The sequence below is a fragment of the Salvelinus alpinus genome, chromosome 4 (assembly GCF_045679555.1).
Source record: "Salvelinus alpinus chromosome 4, SLU_Salpinus.1, whole genome shotgun sequence".
Taxonomy (NCBI): Eukaryota; Metazoa; Chordata; class Actinopteri; order Salmoniformes; family Salmonidae; genus Salvelinus; species Salvelinus alpinus.
In genome coordinates this window covers 46,189,258-46,204,213 of record NC_092089.1, presented here as the reverse complement: position 1 = coordinate 46,204,213, position 14,956 = coordinate 46,189,258, and the positions used below count along the sequence as shown (strand labels likewise).

Genomic DNA, 14,956 nt, shown 5'->3' with positions numbered 1-14,956 from the left:
TCTCCTCCTCCTCTCCCTCTGTCATTGCAGGGCAGTCAGAGTTTTAGGGACCCAGTGAACTGTGAAATCGCACAAATTGCTGTTGCTTTACGTCTGGCCCAGCGACAGAGGGAGAGAAAGAGAAAGGGAGAGAGAGAAAAGAGGAGGGAGAGAGAGATTTTCTGCTCCAGCACTTCTAAACCTTTTTTGCCCCCCTTATTCAAACACACGGACACACATGCACACGCACAGCTGCAAGACTGCATATCTCCCCCTACTACCTCCACTTCACCACCACCTACTCTCAACATATAATCCCTCCACCCCCCATGATAAGACACCACCACTTTGCTTTAGTATCCGGGTCACAGAACAACTTGGTGAAGCAGCCTCAAGAGCTTTAAAACCCCTAGACCTGGGAGAGACATTTCAGCCACTTCTAATGAAAAGAACGCTTCCCCTATCACCACAGTCCCAAAAAGGCTAAAAAGAACATTCTGTGACTGTGTTTGCACTTGTGATGACTCCATGTTTTTTTCTATTTCAGTCAGATAGTAAGAACTAAGCAGGATATGTATACAGCATACCTGACTTTACCTCATATTGGTCCATCCTTCTAACGATGAAGAGATGTCCAAAGCTATAGTTTTTAATGTTATATTTTTGGTTGTCTATTTTTAGACAACCCCAATCTATCCCATACTTTCTGCTCACAACAATTGATTTAGATTTCCATGCATCTCCACAACCTGAAATGTTATGAGCCAGCAAACCACATTATATGGATATATCCACATAAATTCGTAAAGATGTTCCCATAAAACTTTCTGGCTTTATTTTGAAGATATAATGCACCTGTGCGTATATAATGGACTGTGACCATCCCTCAAAGGCCGGTACCTACAGCATTGGAGCAATGGGCAACTTTCTTCCCTTATGTCCATATTATTTGCTGTATACTACCATCATGTGGAGCAAAGCTGCTACTGCAAGTTGGCCCTTTTATTTCAATATTTGCACTGTATCTTTGCACACTCACAGAGCCCAACAAACTCACACACACACACACACACACACACACACACACACACACACACACACACACACACACACACACACACACACACACACACACACACACACACACACACACACACACACACACACACACACACACACACACACATTTATACTGACTCTACACACCCGCACACCAACTCACATGCAAGCTGCTGCTACTCTGTCTATCTTATATCCCGTTGCCTAGTCCCCCTTATATATATCTACATCCATCACTCCAGTATCCCTGCACATGCATGGTATTGGAACTGACTTTTAAAATATTTCCTGTATATAGTATGCCTACTTACTTACTTTATTGTGTATTTCATATTTCTTATTATTATTTATCGTGTGTTCCTTTCTAGTGATACATTGTTATTGATTATTGCATTGTTGGGTTTTGAGTTTGCAAGCAAGGCATTTCACTGTACTTGTGCATGTGACATTACAACTTGAAAGAAAAACATTATTTATTGAGTTAGCTACCACTAGACGACGCTGTGACTTCGCTACCACCTTTAAAAGACCTAATACATGCGGAAGTGAATGGTTTTTGTAGATAATTAACATGAACTGTGTCTGTTCTCTTTAATGTATTATTTTCTCCGGTATTAACGTGTTCCTTTGAAATACCGCCGGTTCGTTCTCTTACCAATTTGTTGTTATCTCATCACCCGTGTTAGAAGCTGTCGGCTAGCACTGCTTGGTGCACATGCAGTCTTTAGTGCCCGGCTTTCATGTTTAAAAAATATATATATATTTCCATAGTATAGCAATGTTCTCTGTTTTACAAAATGAAGACGACGCTCGAGCAGTCGAACATGCAGTTAGAACAGCGATACATACTATTGTGAGTGTTATTTCTAGTATCAACAGTGCCAAAATACAGGAATATCAAAGTAAGTTGGCTGAGAAGGACAAAGAAAACGAAACGCTGAAACGCAAAGTTACAACAGCAGAACGTGAGGTCACAGCATTGCGAGGCTCCTTTGAATTTTCTGAAAATGAATGTCATCAAGTCAGGTCAAGCACTTATGCACTTTCACCAGAAATGCAAAGAGGGAAACCAATTTGCAATGAAAACGAGGTGTCAAGCAAAGCTGAGTGGAGAATAGATTTCCCCTGTGAGTATTGTCCCGATTGTTTTTATCCCAATGTTTAGCTCTTTGACATGCACTTACCAACCCCTACTTTTGTCCAAATATAATGTTTTGATCACATGTCTTGGTGGAAGGACTCCTCCACAGGTTTTTTCCCAGTGCAAAGACACAGCTTTTCCCACTGGGGCATCAACTATTTATATGTCCCATCACCAGAACCCTACCTCCCATTCTGCAGAAGAGCCTGGGCTTTTAGCAGAGCTAACCAGAGGCCAGTCCCCATCACCCAGTCCAGTCACCAGACCAGTGATAAAAGAGGAGCCCTCTGACATTGAGACATTCTACATTAAATGGGAGATGAGTGAGGATGGTATTAGGGAGCAACGGGAGGGCCTAGGCCCGATACACATCCTGGGAAAAGAGTACGAAGCCCAGCAGACGGGTGGAACTCCAACCAGGCAAAGAGATGGAACTCACCCTGTAGCTGGTAGCCAGAGTGGACATGAGTATGGGGAGAGATCGACCAGGCATCTGAAAAGTATGCATGTGAAATGATGAGATTATGATTTTTTTTAAATCAAGTTTAAGAGGATCATGCCAACGACAATATGGTTCTATTGTCTCAGGGAGCGCAGAGACACAGAGGAGGTTCAGAGAGAGAGTCCGTGCTGACCCTGAGAAGTTCCGGGCCTACAAGGAGAAGGAACGACGCAGGTAAATAGGTTACTGTACCTTTCACTACCACAGTCTGGGTGTCCACCTTCAATATAGTCTTGAGGAGAATATTGACGTTAACTTGAATTCAATTAATCTTAATTCCATTGTCCTACATGGAGACGTTCATTTCAGACATTTGAAAACAGAGCATGCAATATGTTTATATTTGATCATGTGTATGTGCATTTGTTGAAGAATCTGTGTTCATACTCACTCTTTTTTTTCAGGAATCAGCAGAGGAAAGTGTCGATATCAGATTTACCTGAAGAGACCCGCAGATTGAAGAGAGAGGCCTGGAGAGAAGCAGCCAGACGCTGTCGTGCCCGCAAAATGTCCTTTTTGCAAACAAAACCCACACAGCCCTGCCACCTCCCACAGAACACAGAGACACCTGGGGAGACTAGGGGACACCACAGACAGTAGGGGGGGATTAGGCCTGCACAGATGAGTTTAGGCTGCCAAACAAAGATGGGGATTTGGGATCATATTTGTTGATATCTCCTTTGTTGTTTGAGAGGATGAATTCTGTATCATATTGTAATGATCCAGTTATTCAATGAATTGGTTCGGGCTGTTAATGTTCTATGATTTTTTTATTTAGAGATGTCGGTAAATTAATTCACATTGTACACCATTTGCTATTGTTCACTGATTTACCACTAGACGGTGCTGTGATTGAGCCACCCCAAACACATTTGACACGTGACGCGCGCGATTGGCGCGGCGGAAGTGAACTGCTAGGTAAACGTTGAGCTGTAATACAGTTGCTCTCTAAAACATGTCAAATAAATTTTCTTCTGAATATTTTATACAAGTGAGTGCCTTTGAAATACCACGTTTTCGTTCGCTTTCTCTCTTTGATAATATTGTTACTGAAGGGTTACAAACTGACGCACACATCGGTAAAGTTGTTGGCTGCTGACTGTTTAGCCAGCTGAGCTAGCTAGAAATGTTACGTTACAGTGCCACAGACAAAAGGGTTAGCTAGTTATCAGCTGCTTCACTCTGTGACTTGGCCAACTTAGCAAACTTGATAACGTTAGATTGTGTGGGTGAGTTAAAAAGAAGAAAAGAAATCTCCCAAGTAGAGTAATGAATTCCTGTTTACATAACGAAGAAAACGCTCGTGCAGTGGAAAACGCTATCAGAACAGCGGTAAATACTGTCATGGATGTTATTTACAATATGAACACTACCAAAATACTAGAATATGAAAGGAAGTTGGCAGAGAGGGACAAAGAAAATGAAACACTTAAATGTAAGCTTAAAAAAGCTGAAGACGAATTAACAACATTTCGAGTAGGCCTATCCTTTGAATTGTCTGCACTGTCACCAGAAAGAGATTTTGGGAAACCGATGTGCAATGAGAACGAGGTGGCAATCGAAAATGATTGGAGAATGGATTTCCCCAGTAAGTAGCTCTGTCCTGATTGCTTGTTTATCAGTAGTTCATAATACTGTACATTCCCACTCAAGTCACCGGTGCATAAATGTCAGTGTGTACATCATTATAGACACTATGATATCATGAGGATGAATGTATTCGTAGTTGATATTCCCCATATGTTAAAGTAATGCTGTTGCCAGTACTGAGACAAATCTGGTACATGAGGTCATGTAGCTAACTACCCAATTTTCCTCAGTATATGCTCTGCAGATTATCATTGTGTACTAGGTACTGCCCCATTTAACATTGCAACGCCTATGATGAGACATCTTCTTGTAATCTTGTTCATTTTAACCGCCCTGCTGGTAAAGGCAACTTGAAAATGTCTATGCTCAAACCTGGCCAGTTTGTGACCAACCCCTGCTTTAGATATCATGTATTTGTTTCAATCCCAGGTCTCAATGCAGGGACTCCTGGGCTTTCAGCAGAGCGAGCCAGAGGCCAGTCCCCATCAGCCATTCCATTCACCAGCCCAGTGATAAAAGAGGAGCCTGCTGACACTGGGTCTTTCTACATCAAATGGGAGATGAGTGAGGAGAGCATTGCAGAACAACAGGAGGGTTTAGGCCCGATGCACATCTTGGGGAAAGAGTCTGATGGAACGTCTTCTGTTGCTGGTAGCCAGAGTCCAGGCGATCGACGTTCAGAACAGTCTGAGGAGACATCGACAGAGCATGTGAAAAGTATGCTTGTGTGTCTTGTCTCTGTCCTTTTCTGTTTGTTGATGTTGTGTTTTTTATAGTGGAGTGGTGAGAGGATTGTAAAGTTGTAAGGGGTCTTATGGGTTTAAAAACAACTGTCTGCTATGCAGTTCATAGTAAAATCCAAGTTGAATTCAGGTTTAAGAGGATCATGCCAATAACAATACGGTTCTATTGTCTCTTGACATCAGGGAGGCTGTCAAGCGCAGAGACACAGCGGCAATACAGAGAGAGAATCCGTGCTGACCCTGAGAAGTTGCGGGCCTACAAGGAGAGGGCAAAATGCCGGTATGACCTTTCATCCACACAGTCTGGGTGTCCACAATTTCACTTAAATTGTGATTCAATTTAGTTAAGTTCTCTTGCAAAACATGGAGCATGCAATATTTCTCACATGTTTAGCATATTTTAGTGCTTTGACTGGTCTGGATTTTGGGTTGTCAGTTATTTTTTTATTTATCTGTGCTGTGAAAGACAAATCCACAGTAAAATACTCTCAATGTGTTTTGCAGTGTAACACAGTAGATTACATTACAATTTTGGACTTTTTTTTTTCAATGTGGGAAAACAGTACTGTAATCTTCCGTAATATAAAGCTTCCTGTTATATTACTGTACTTCACATAAAAACATATTTACAGTTAAGAGCGTTGGGCCACTAACCGAAAGGTCGCTGGTTCAAATCCCCGAGCCGACTAGGTGAAAAATCTGCCGATGTGCCCTTGCGCAAGGAACTTAACCCTAATTGATCCTTTAAGTCGCTCTGGATAAGAGCATCTGCTAAATGACAAAAATTGTGTTAAAGTCAACAGTGCTTCACTGTCGGGAGAATATTTTAATAGATATTTTAAAATATCATTGATTGTCACGAAACGTCTGTGTAAAGTATAAATGGAAAAGGTTTATTGTCTAACCGGACATGTTAGACTATGTTGAGCCAATTCAGCTCAGATGTCTTGGTTCCGATGCTACAGGCAGGATACGCTTCTGTCAGTAGATCCCTATCAAAGAGACTCTGACACCTATTCTTGGACTGTCAACAGTGAAAGACCAGTACAAAATGATCCACCTTGTTGCTAATGAGGACATGACAAATGGTCAAATTTGAAAGAAAATGGACTGTTACAAGAGCCTCCCATCATCATTGTCAATAATTCTCTACCAGGATGCATTGGAGGTACCAAATAATCTTGGCTCAGACAAAAATAAACATATAATAACATATTGGCTTTGTATAGCACTGTGAACACTTGCCACACAAGCAACCATCAATTTATCCCATGCAATTGGTATTGCTTTTTAGGGAGGAGGAGGAGGATGATGATGAGGATTGGATCAGCAACTTTCATGTCCCTTGGCAGCAGACGCCTGAAAGCCTCAGGCGAGCCATTGCAGAGGGACGAAGAGTCGAGGCGGCGGATAGGCGGCTGATGGTGAGGATCACCGTTGATGCAATGCGTGTACACTGCCTCAACCCCAACAAGAAAGTATGTGCAGAAATAGCCAAAGCCATAGTTGCAGAATATCCAGAGAGCTTTGCAGACCTGTCAAAAGAAGGGGAACTGCTTAGCAGAAGGTACTCCTCCTTGCTCACCCAAATAAAGACAAGAGTGGAGCATGTGAACCGGAACACTGAAAATAGAATACGCAGACCCAAGATGAGCAAAAAAGGGGAACACAGCAACAGACAAGCCAAAACAGCAAGAACAAAAGTGGACAGTTATGGGTGCATCAACTGGCACCCACACAACCTTCCGGAAGGAGAGACTACTGAGTCCATGGAAAACAAGAGACAGATTATGGCCACCATTTTCAACATTGCAGGCCCCATAGGTGTGGACAGGGGAGACGTGGATGAATTCATGAGGCTTACGTACATTAACCAACGCCACATGATAAATGCATGGCCAGCCCCAAGCATCGGTGATGTCAAGGAACAATGGCCTTTTCTTTTTACCAAGAGATGGCTCTGCGCCCACTTCCACATGCTCACTGGAGTTGAGATCGACCGCTGCCTCAGTGACGCTCTGCTGAGCAAGGGAAACACCATTGTCAATTTCTTCCGAAGTCAGAAACCCAAATGGAGGAGAGGCATCATAAGTCTCCTCAATGACATTGAAGGTGACCTCAGTGGAAACAACAAGGACCTCACAGCCTGTGCTGCCATTCTTCTGGTGCTGTCCCACTTCAGAGAGAAAGAGGACTCTCTCTTCCTCTTGGCTGATGTAAGTTATTGTGTGTGATTTTATTCAAATAAAAAACATTGTATTCTGATTGTTTCATACTGGGACTATATACATTATACTGTGATTTTACACACATGATTGATCATATCAAGATTCAACAACCTTCTTTTTGTGTTTAATGTAGGTGAATGACACCCAGATGGATGTAGAGGCTCAGTTGCATTTGCCGGCCACTCCAAGACTTATCATGCTTGGTAATGACAACATTTTGTGTATGGACTGGAGATTATCATATTCATAACTCAGATTATGTCCATGGTGGGGCTAGATAAACCACCAGAAATACGTACTGGTACTTAACTACATAATGTTAACGCTGCACAGAAGAATAGAACAATAAGATGAATTCTAGCCTAAATACTGTAATATTTAATTGTGGTGGAACAGTAATATATTGTGTAGGCCTATATTAGAAAATATCTTGTGTAACACAATCATTATTACTGTATACTTCAGGGAGTTCCCTGCTGGCTTCATCTAAATGGATGGTGTCGATCGAGGGAAGAGTGGTCTGTGTTTTGGAAAATCAGTCCGACTTTGCTGCTGCCCTCTCTGTGCTCTTCGGCTGTTTCTACGTGTTCAATACAGAGTACCAGGAGACAGCCTCAGCAACACTGGAGTTTATTCAGAGGCAAGTATTGAACATTTATTCATCCAGCACTTACATTTGTCTTGCATGCCTTGCAGTTAAATTACATTTTGTTTTTGCTTATCTCAGTTTTGAGAGACTTACTTAGTGTTGCAAAGGGAGGGTATATTACTGGAAACTTTAGTTTACCAGTAAACTACCAGATTTTTGGTATTTTTCAAGGATTTTATGTAATCTATTACAATACATATAGTGGCCCTTTTGGGTACCTCAGATTATCACAGGTGTCTGTAATTATCTCTGGCCCTCTGTGTGGCCTTATCACATGTAAATATATGAAATAATTAAAGAAGATGATTTTAAAATAGAAAAACAAAGCTGTAAAACATTAATTAGGCTATTTTCTCTTGAACCTTATAGTCTATCTACTAGAAACTCATGGACAATATGGACACATATATAAAAAATTAATACTATATATGAATACATATGTTTTAAAGTTATTCAAGTATAAATTACCAAAGTTACAATAGATTGCCATACATTTTCTCCTAACTACCAAAATTACTGAAGATTCTGGTAGATTGGTAAATTACCGGTAGCTTTGCAACCCGAATTGAAAGAATTGTGAAAGCAATGCCTGGATTGACTAACTCTTCTATGTTGACTGTTTAGGTGTCTAGTAGGGATCAACCCAAATGAAGGAACCAAATGCTCTTCATACCTTGATTCAGAAGCCGGGGTGAGCCGCAGGACTGGAAGAGTTGTGCAAAGGAAGACCGATGCAGTTGCCGCCTTCCTCAAAGACCTGACTGAATTTGAATGGTGAACCAGTTTCATAGGAGATGCAAACACACAAACAAGGATGCACATACATGATGCATAGCTTCAAATGTTGTAATGTTGCTCTTGTTTAATATCAATCAATCACCACTACAGATTGCAATTGAGATCTGTCATCTTGGAATATTTGTCCTATGTTTCTGTTGGCTGGTCCTGTCTGTGATGGGGAAACGTGATTTTATAACTTTTATGTTATAATGATGTTCTAAATGATTACTGGAAGTGTTTTTTTTGTTGACAAATTTTAAGACGTTTTGTAGACTTATTGTAAACAAAATCAGTGTGATAAATTCTATTTTGTTCGTAAGGAGTTCCCATTTCCCTACAGTGTTAAAGGGGCAGTGCAGTTAAACTTGATTTTCCTGCTTTGTTATATATTTCCACACGATGAGGTTGAAATAAAACTCAGAAATTGTGAAAATTATGCCCTTTTTTGTGTAAGAGCTGTTTGAAAATTGCCTGGAATTGCAGCCAGTCTAGTTGGGATGGAACTTTTTGGCCCACCTCATGACGTCGCAATGTGATCTAATTATAATAGATCAATGATTGTTCATCTGGGTAAGGGGGTGGGCTCTAGACCATCCTATCAGCCAATCTGGTCTGTGTATGTAAATAATGTATACTCAAATGTGTTTCCTAATGCCCACATGATCAAACTGAGCATTTTTAGGGCCAAAGGAGGCTCAAGGAAATAAATGGTTAAACATACAGTATATGTTGGAGTTATTTTTCATTAAATACAGTGATTTGTTATACATATGGTGATGATTTAAAAATAGAATTACATTTTAAATTTTAGTCATTTAGCAGACGCTCTTATCCAGAGCGACTTACAGTAGAGAGCATACATTTTTATTACATTTTTTTACATAGTGAGACAAGGATATGCCTACCGGCCAAACCCTCCCTAACGACGCTATGCCAATTGTGCGTCGCCCCACGGATCTCCCGGTTGCGGCCGGCTGCGACAGAGCCTGGGCGCGAACCCAGCCCAGGCGCAAACCCAGAGACTCTGGTGGCGCAGCTAGCACTGCGATGCAGTGCCCTAGACCACTGCGCCACCCGGGAGACACCCTAATTCCCATTACAAAGAGTGCATGGGGGCTTAAGCTGTTATCTTTTTCAATATTACTTATTTGTGATAAAACGTCCTGTTTTGGATTAAACTGCATTTTGCCATTGCCAGTCTAGCTTGAGGAATGGAATTTGTCTACTCCTTACAGTGAGGTGTTTTTCTCTGACTGGTAACCAATTAATTTCACACCTTAAATTACAGTAAAATGTTAAACAATTTTAAGTACAATTGGCCATAAATCAATAAGATCTCCATTAATCCCCCATTCATTCAACCTGTACTTGATGTGTGTGTTCTGCTGCTGAGTAGTTTATTTAAAAAATGTTGCACTTGAATGGGATTAATAGTGAGTTGGGAGGCTATGATCAAAACTCACCCAATCTAGCTGATTCTATTAGGTGACACTCAGGTTACCTGTTCAAGAGGTCATTTTGACTGCATCTACTGTTTATTGTCAAATCAAATGTACTATCCATGTGCTCTTCTTGACACGCTTCTGTTTGTTTCTTTGTTCATTCTTTATCAAATTTAACCAATAGAACTCATGGCTCAACGAAGAAGGTGTGTGACAACTGCAAAAAGTTGTTAAATTGTGCTTCTAAAATATGTGAGAGCTGCAAAGCTGTGCAGCCTTTCAAGAAATACCACAAATTACGCAATAAGGCAATGGACAAGACACTGATGGAGTGGGCAAGAAAGACCATCCTGCACAACAACGTTGCCAGGTTCCTGGACTCATTTTTTATAATGGTAACTACATTTCTGGACACATTCTTAGCTTTATTCCATTTGAATTGAACTAATTCCCATTTTATTTATGATTTGCAGCCATCTGATTGAAATGATAATTCTCTAAACCCTTTTGTCTTCTTCAGCTCCGGAAAGTGCATGCTCTGGGCTTTAGGCCCGTCCTCCTCATAGGGAAGCAGTCCCGTGGAGGCTGCTGGGGAGTAGAAATCATGATGCCCACCAACCCTCAGCCAGGTCTGGAGGAGGACTGCCTCCAGGAGCTGCTCAAATACTATGAATCTTTACTGAAGCGTAAGTTACTCTCCACTCTCAACAGCATCCACAACATACACTGAGTGTACAAAACATTAAGGACACCTGCTCTTTCCATGACATAAACTGACCAGGTGAATCCAGGTGAAAGCTATGATCCCTTATTGATGTCATTTGTTAAATCCACTTCAATCAGTGTAGATGAAGGGGAGGCAGGTTAAAGAAGGATTTGTAAGCCTTGCAACAATTGAGATATGGATTGTGTATGTGTACCATGCAGAGGTTTAATGGGCAAGACAAAATATGTACCTTTCACTGGTAGTAGGTATCCTTAATGTTTTGTACAGTCAGTATACGTTCAACATACATACAACAGCATATACCAACAACTCCCCTCTGTGTAACAACACATCAAGGTGAAGATTGCAGAATGTATGCTACATTCTTTTATTATTTATAAAAAATACCTGCCATTTTTCTTCAAACAGATATGCCTGACAACCAGCCCCCCACTAACTCCACAGAAGCCACCAGTGGTAGTGTCCTGGAAGGACAAGCGGGACAGGACGGAGACGAGGGTGACGTTAGCACTGGGGAAGGAGTGGACGAAAGGGCTGCAGATGTGGAAGTGGGAGAAGATGATGGTGATAGAACTGAGGGACATGAAGAGGACAAGGAACCTGATTACCAGCCACCTGCCAAGAAGACAAAGTAGAGCAAGCTGCACCACACCACAGAGGTGTGCTCTCCAAACTTAGCCATAATAGTATTTTTTTTAAATGTTGTGCAACAGCTGTATGCATGTTCATGTTTTCTATCAAGCATCTGTCTGTGTGAGAGGCCCGATAAATAAACGACTTAAGGCAGAAAAACAGCATTATTCATTATTTTAATCTCCTTGTGGAAATGTACCAATCCAGACAAAATACATACATCTACTGAAATGTAAATCAATGACTGTCCACCAAGGTTTAGGCTTACTTCAATTTGCGCACGGTCTGTATTTATGACTGGTTATAAAATCAAAGTTTATTTGCAGATGTTATCGCAGGGGGAGCGAATTGCTTGTGTTTCTATCTCCAACAGTGCAGTGATAATACCTAGAAAACAATAAGCACATCATCCAAAAGCAAAGGTTGGGCGGCTCTACTACGACAGCCCTAGTGTGTGTATCTGTGTTGTGGAGCCTGTGTTCATACTCATTCTCTCTTCAGGTATTATCAGAAGAGGGTGCTGATATCAGATCTACCTGAAGAGACCCAGAGACAGCAGAGGGAGGCCTGGAGAGATGCATCCAGACGCCGTCGTGCCCGCGAATTGTCCTCCCTTCAGACGAACCCCACACAGCCCTGCCACCTCCCCCAGAACACAGAGACACCTGGGGGGACTAGGGGATGCCACAGGGGCAGGCAGTAGGGTGGAAGGTTTGGATAGCTACTGGACAGTTCTTTTGACATTCCATACAGACCACTTACTTTAAATGAGATCTTGAGCATGGCCTTTAACAGTTTCATGACTGAATAGATACCTGGTTCATCTCTGTAATTAGTGTCATTGAGCCTATCAACAGGTTGCACTGTTTGTGCATGTTCAGGAGTTTCCTGACAGGTTGAACTTACAGGTGTACCTTATCATCCATACTTGCAGTGTTATTCTATCAGTTGTTCAATTTAGCATTAAATATTGTACAGTTTGTACAAATGTTTTTCCTTTTTCATTTAAACATACTGTCCATCTTTTGCAAATTAATAACATTTAACAAACTTAAGTATTTTTGGGGATTTCAAATGGTCCTGATCTGAAACAATTGGATAGGTGTTATAGAATTATGACCAAAATAAATCCCTTGATTTTGGAAGAATATGACTTATTTATATCTTTATTACCTTATGATCCAACAAGTTTGAATACCCTTATTAAGAGCCGAGGTGGCAGCCTACCTGGATCCTTTGCTATTTGCAGACCGCACTAAAACTGCTGTTGAAGATGCTCTTCTCTATCTCTCCCACAGAGCACAATATTCTTTGACTTCTCCAGTGCATTCAATACCATACAACCCCACCTGCAGGCCCAAAAGCTAACGGACATTTATCTCAACCCACGCATAATCAAATGGATTGTGATATGATCAATAGACCACAGTTTCGAAGACTGAACCAGGCAGTATCAGATCGGATATGTACAAACATGGGGTCCCCCGCAAGAAACGGTCCTGTCACCTTTCCTGTTTATCCTTTACACAAATGCCTTTACACACAACAATGAACTGGTGACTGCTATAGTAAGCTGTATCATGAGAGGAGACAATGCTCACCACAGGGAAACAACAGAGTCCTTTGTGACATGGTGTGAGGCTAACTACCTGGACCTGAATCTACTAAAGACCAAAAAGCTAGTGGTAGATTTTAGGGGAAAAAATGTTTTCAATCAAATTTGTATTAATGGTAAAGACCTTAGTACTGTTGACTCTTACAAGAACTTGGGTGTAATAGTGGACAACAAGCTGAACTGGAAGGAGAATTCACAGTGTCTACAAAAAAGCCCAATCCAGACTGTATTTTTTAGGGAAGCTTAGATATTGTCGTTGATAAAATGCTTTGCATGTTCTACAACAGTGATGTGCTGGAATGGGCCAAGGAGGACTTAAACCAGCTTGACAGAATCATCAAGAAAGCCAGTGCTACAATCAGCTGCAGTCTAGAATCAATGCAGGACATATTCATAAAAGGGCTGCAAGCTAAGACACACATGATCATGGACAATGACACCCACCCACTCCACAGCACTGTAATGCAGCACCCACTCCACAGCACTGTAGTGCAGAACAGGGGCAGCTTCAGTAGCAGGTTCATCCTGCAAAGAAGCTGCACAGAGAGGTTTAGACGGTTGTTCTTATCCACAGCAATGAGACTTAATGAGTGTAATAATGAACTGATTTATTGTGAATGTTGTTGCTGCTTGTTTCCCCAGAGTAGGATAGACAACAGCATTTCTTAACTCCTTTGAATTGAACTCTATATTTTATGGCCTCTAAGGCGCATACTGTATGTGTCTATCTGTTTTCATCATGTGTTTGTTACATGTCTTCTCTTGTCCTTGTAATTTATTGATGATGCTTAGTGCTAAAACCATTTCCCAAGTCGGGATCAATAAAGTACTACTCTACTCGCTACTCGTCACAGAAAAAAGAAGCACAAATTCCTTAATTATGAATCTTTTATCATGACTAAATGCAGCTTGATACAACATTGAGAAGATGAACTATCTTGACAAACCTTACGTGTGGAGTGATTGTAACTGTAGAAAGGAAATGTGCATGCAGAGTAACTCAGAGGTTGCACCAGTGTAGTCAAACAGGCAATACAGGAACACGTTTTGGACCACAAGCAGAAATAAGGCAGGTTGTGAGATGTGAGATGTTGATTATGATAGGTTGTATTAGATCGTATTCTACAGACTCAGTGGCGGTTCTAGCTTATATGCCCCCCCCCCCCCCCCTGCAGGCTACACACATTATCATGATGAAACTGTGTGAAATTACATCCAATGTTAAGTAAGCTAGTTGGACAGAAAACTGAATGTGGTCGCCCTATGTGTAATAGCATAGCAAGCAACATAGGCTAACAAACAAAAGTGTTATACTAGCCTATTTCATTACATGCATAATATTATACTCATAAAGAGATACAGTGAGGGAAAAAAGTATTTGATCCCCTGCTGATTTTGTACGTTTGCCCACTGACAAAGAAATTATCAGTCTATAATTTTAATGGTAGGTTTATTTGAACAGTGAGAGACAGAATAACAACAAAAGAATCCAGAAAAACGCATGTCAAAAATGTTATAAATTGATTTGCATTTTAATGAGGGAAATAAGTATTTGACCCCTCTGCAAAACATGACTTAGTACTTGGTGGCAAAACCCTTGTTGGCAATCACAGAGGTCAGACGTTTCTTGTAGTTGGCCACCAGGTTTACACACATCTCAGGAGGGATTTTGTCCCACTCCTCTTTGCAGATCTTCTCCAAGTCATTAAGGTTTCGAGGCTGATGTTTGGCAACTCGAACCTTCAGCTCCCTCCACAGATTTTCTATGGGATTAAGGTCTGGAGACTGGCTAGGCCACTCCAGGACCTTAATGTGCTTCTTCTTGAGCCACTCCTTTGTTGCCTTGGCCATGTGTTTTGGGTCATTGT

At 41.3% G+C, this 14,956-nt stretch overlaps 1 protein-coding gene across 10 annotated transcripts; it reads left to right on the top strand.

Moving 5' to 3' along the window:
- Positions 1-1,570: 1,570 nt before the first annotated feature.
- On the top strand, positions 1,571-14,211 carry LOC139573736 (uncharacterized). 10 transcript variants are annotated; one of them, XR_011674649.1, is made up of 10 exons: positions 1,571-2,679; positions 2,768-2,855; positions 3,086-4,269; positions 4,701-4,988; positions 5,198-5,294; positions 10,298-10,508; positions 10,634-10,799; positions 11,249-11,499; positions 11,975-12,184; positions 12,772-14,211. XR_011674649.1 is itself a non-coding variant. In XM_071397530.1 (10 exons), the coding sequence occupies exons 4-10, from the start codon at positions 3,951-3,953 to the stop codon at positions 8,667-8,669; spliced, it is 2,025 nt and encodes a 674-aa protein (XP_071253631.1). In that variant the 5' UTR covers positions 1,574-2,165; positions 2,358-2,679; positions 2,768-2,855; positions 3,086-3,950; the 3' UTR covers positions 8,670-9,391. The 10 variants fall into 10 exon arrangements, 9 of the variants coding, with proteins under 9 accessions (XP_071253638.1, XP_071253631.1, XP_071253632.1 ...); XM_071397530.1 differs by lacking the exons at positions 10,298-10,508; positions 10,634-10,799; positions 11,249-11,499; positions 11,975-12,184; positions 12,772-14,211 and adding exons at positions 6,309-7,230; positions 7,376-7,445; positions 7,708-7,882; positions 8,516-9,391 and having other exon boundaries at positions 1,574-2,165; positions 2,358-2,679; XM_071397531.1 differs by lacking the exons at positions 10,298-10,508; positions 10,634-10,799; positions 11,249-11,499; positions 11,975-12,184; positions 12,772-14,211 and adding exons at positions 6,309-7,230; positions 7,376-7,445; positions 7,708-7,882; positions 8,516-9,391 and having other exon boundaries at positions 1,574-2,165; positions 2,289-2,679.
- The last annotated feature ends 745 nt before the right edge of the window (positions 14,212-14,956 follow it).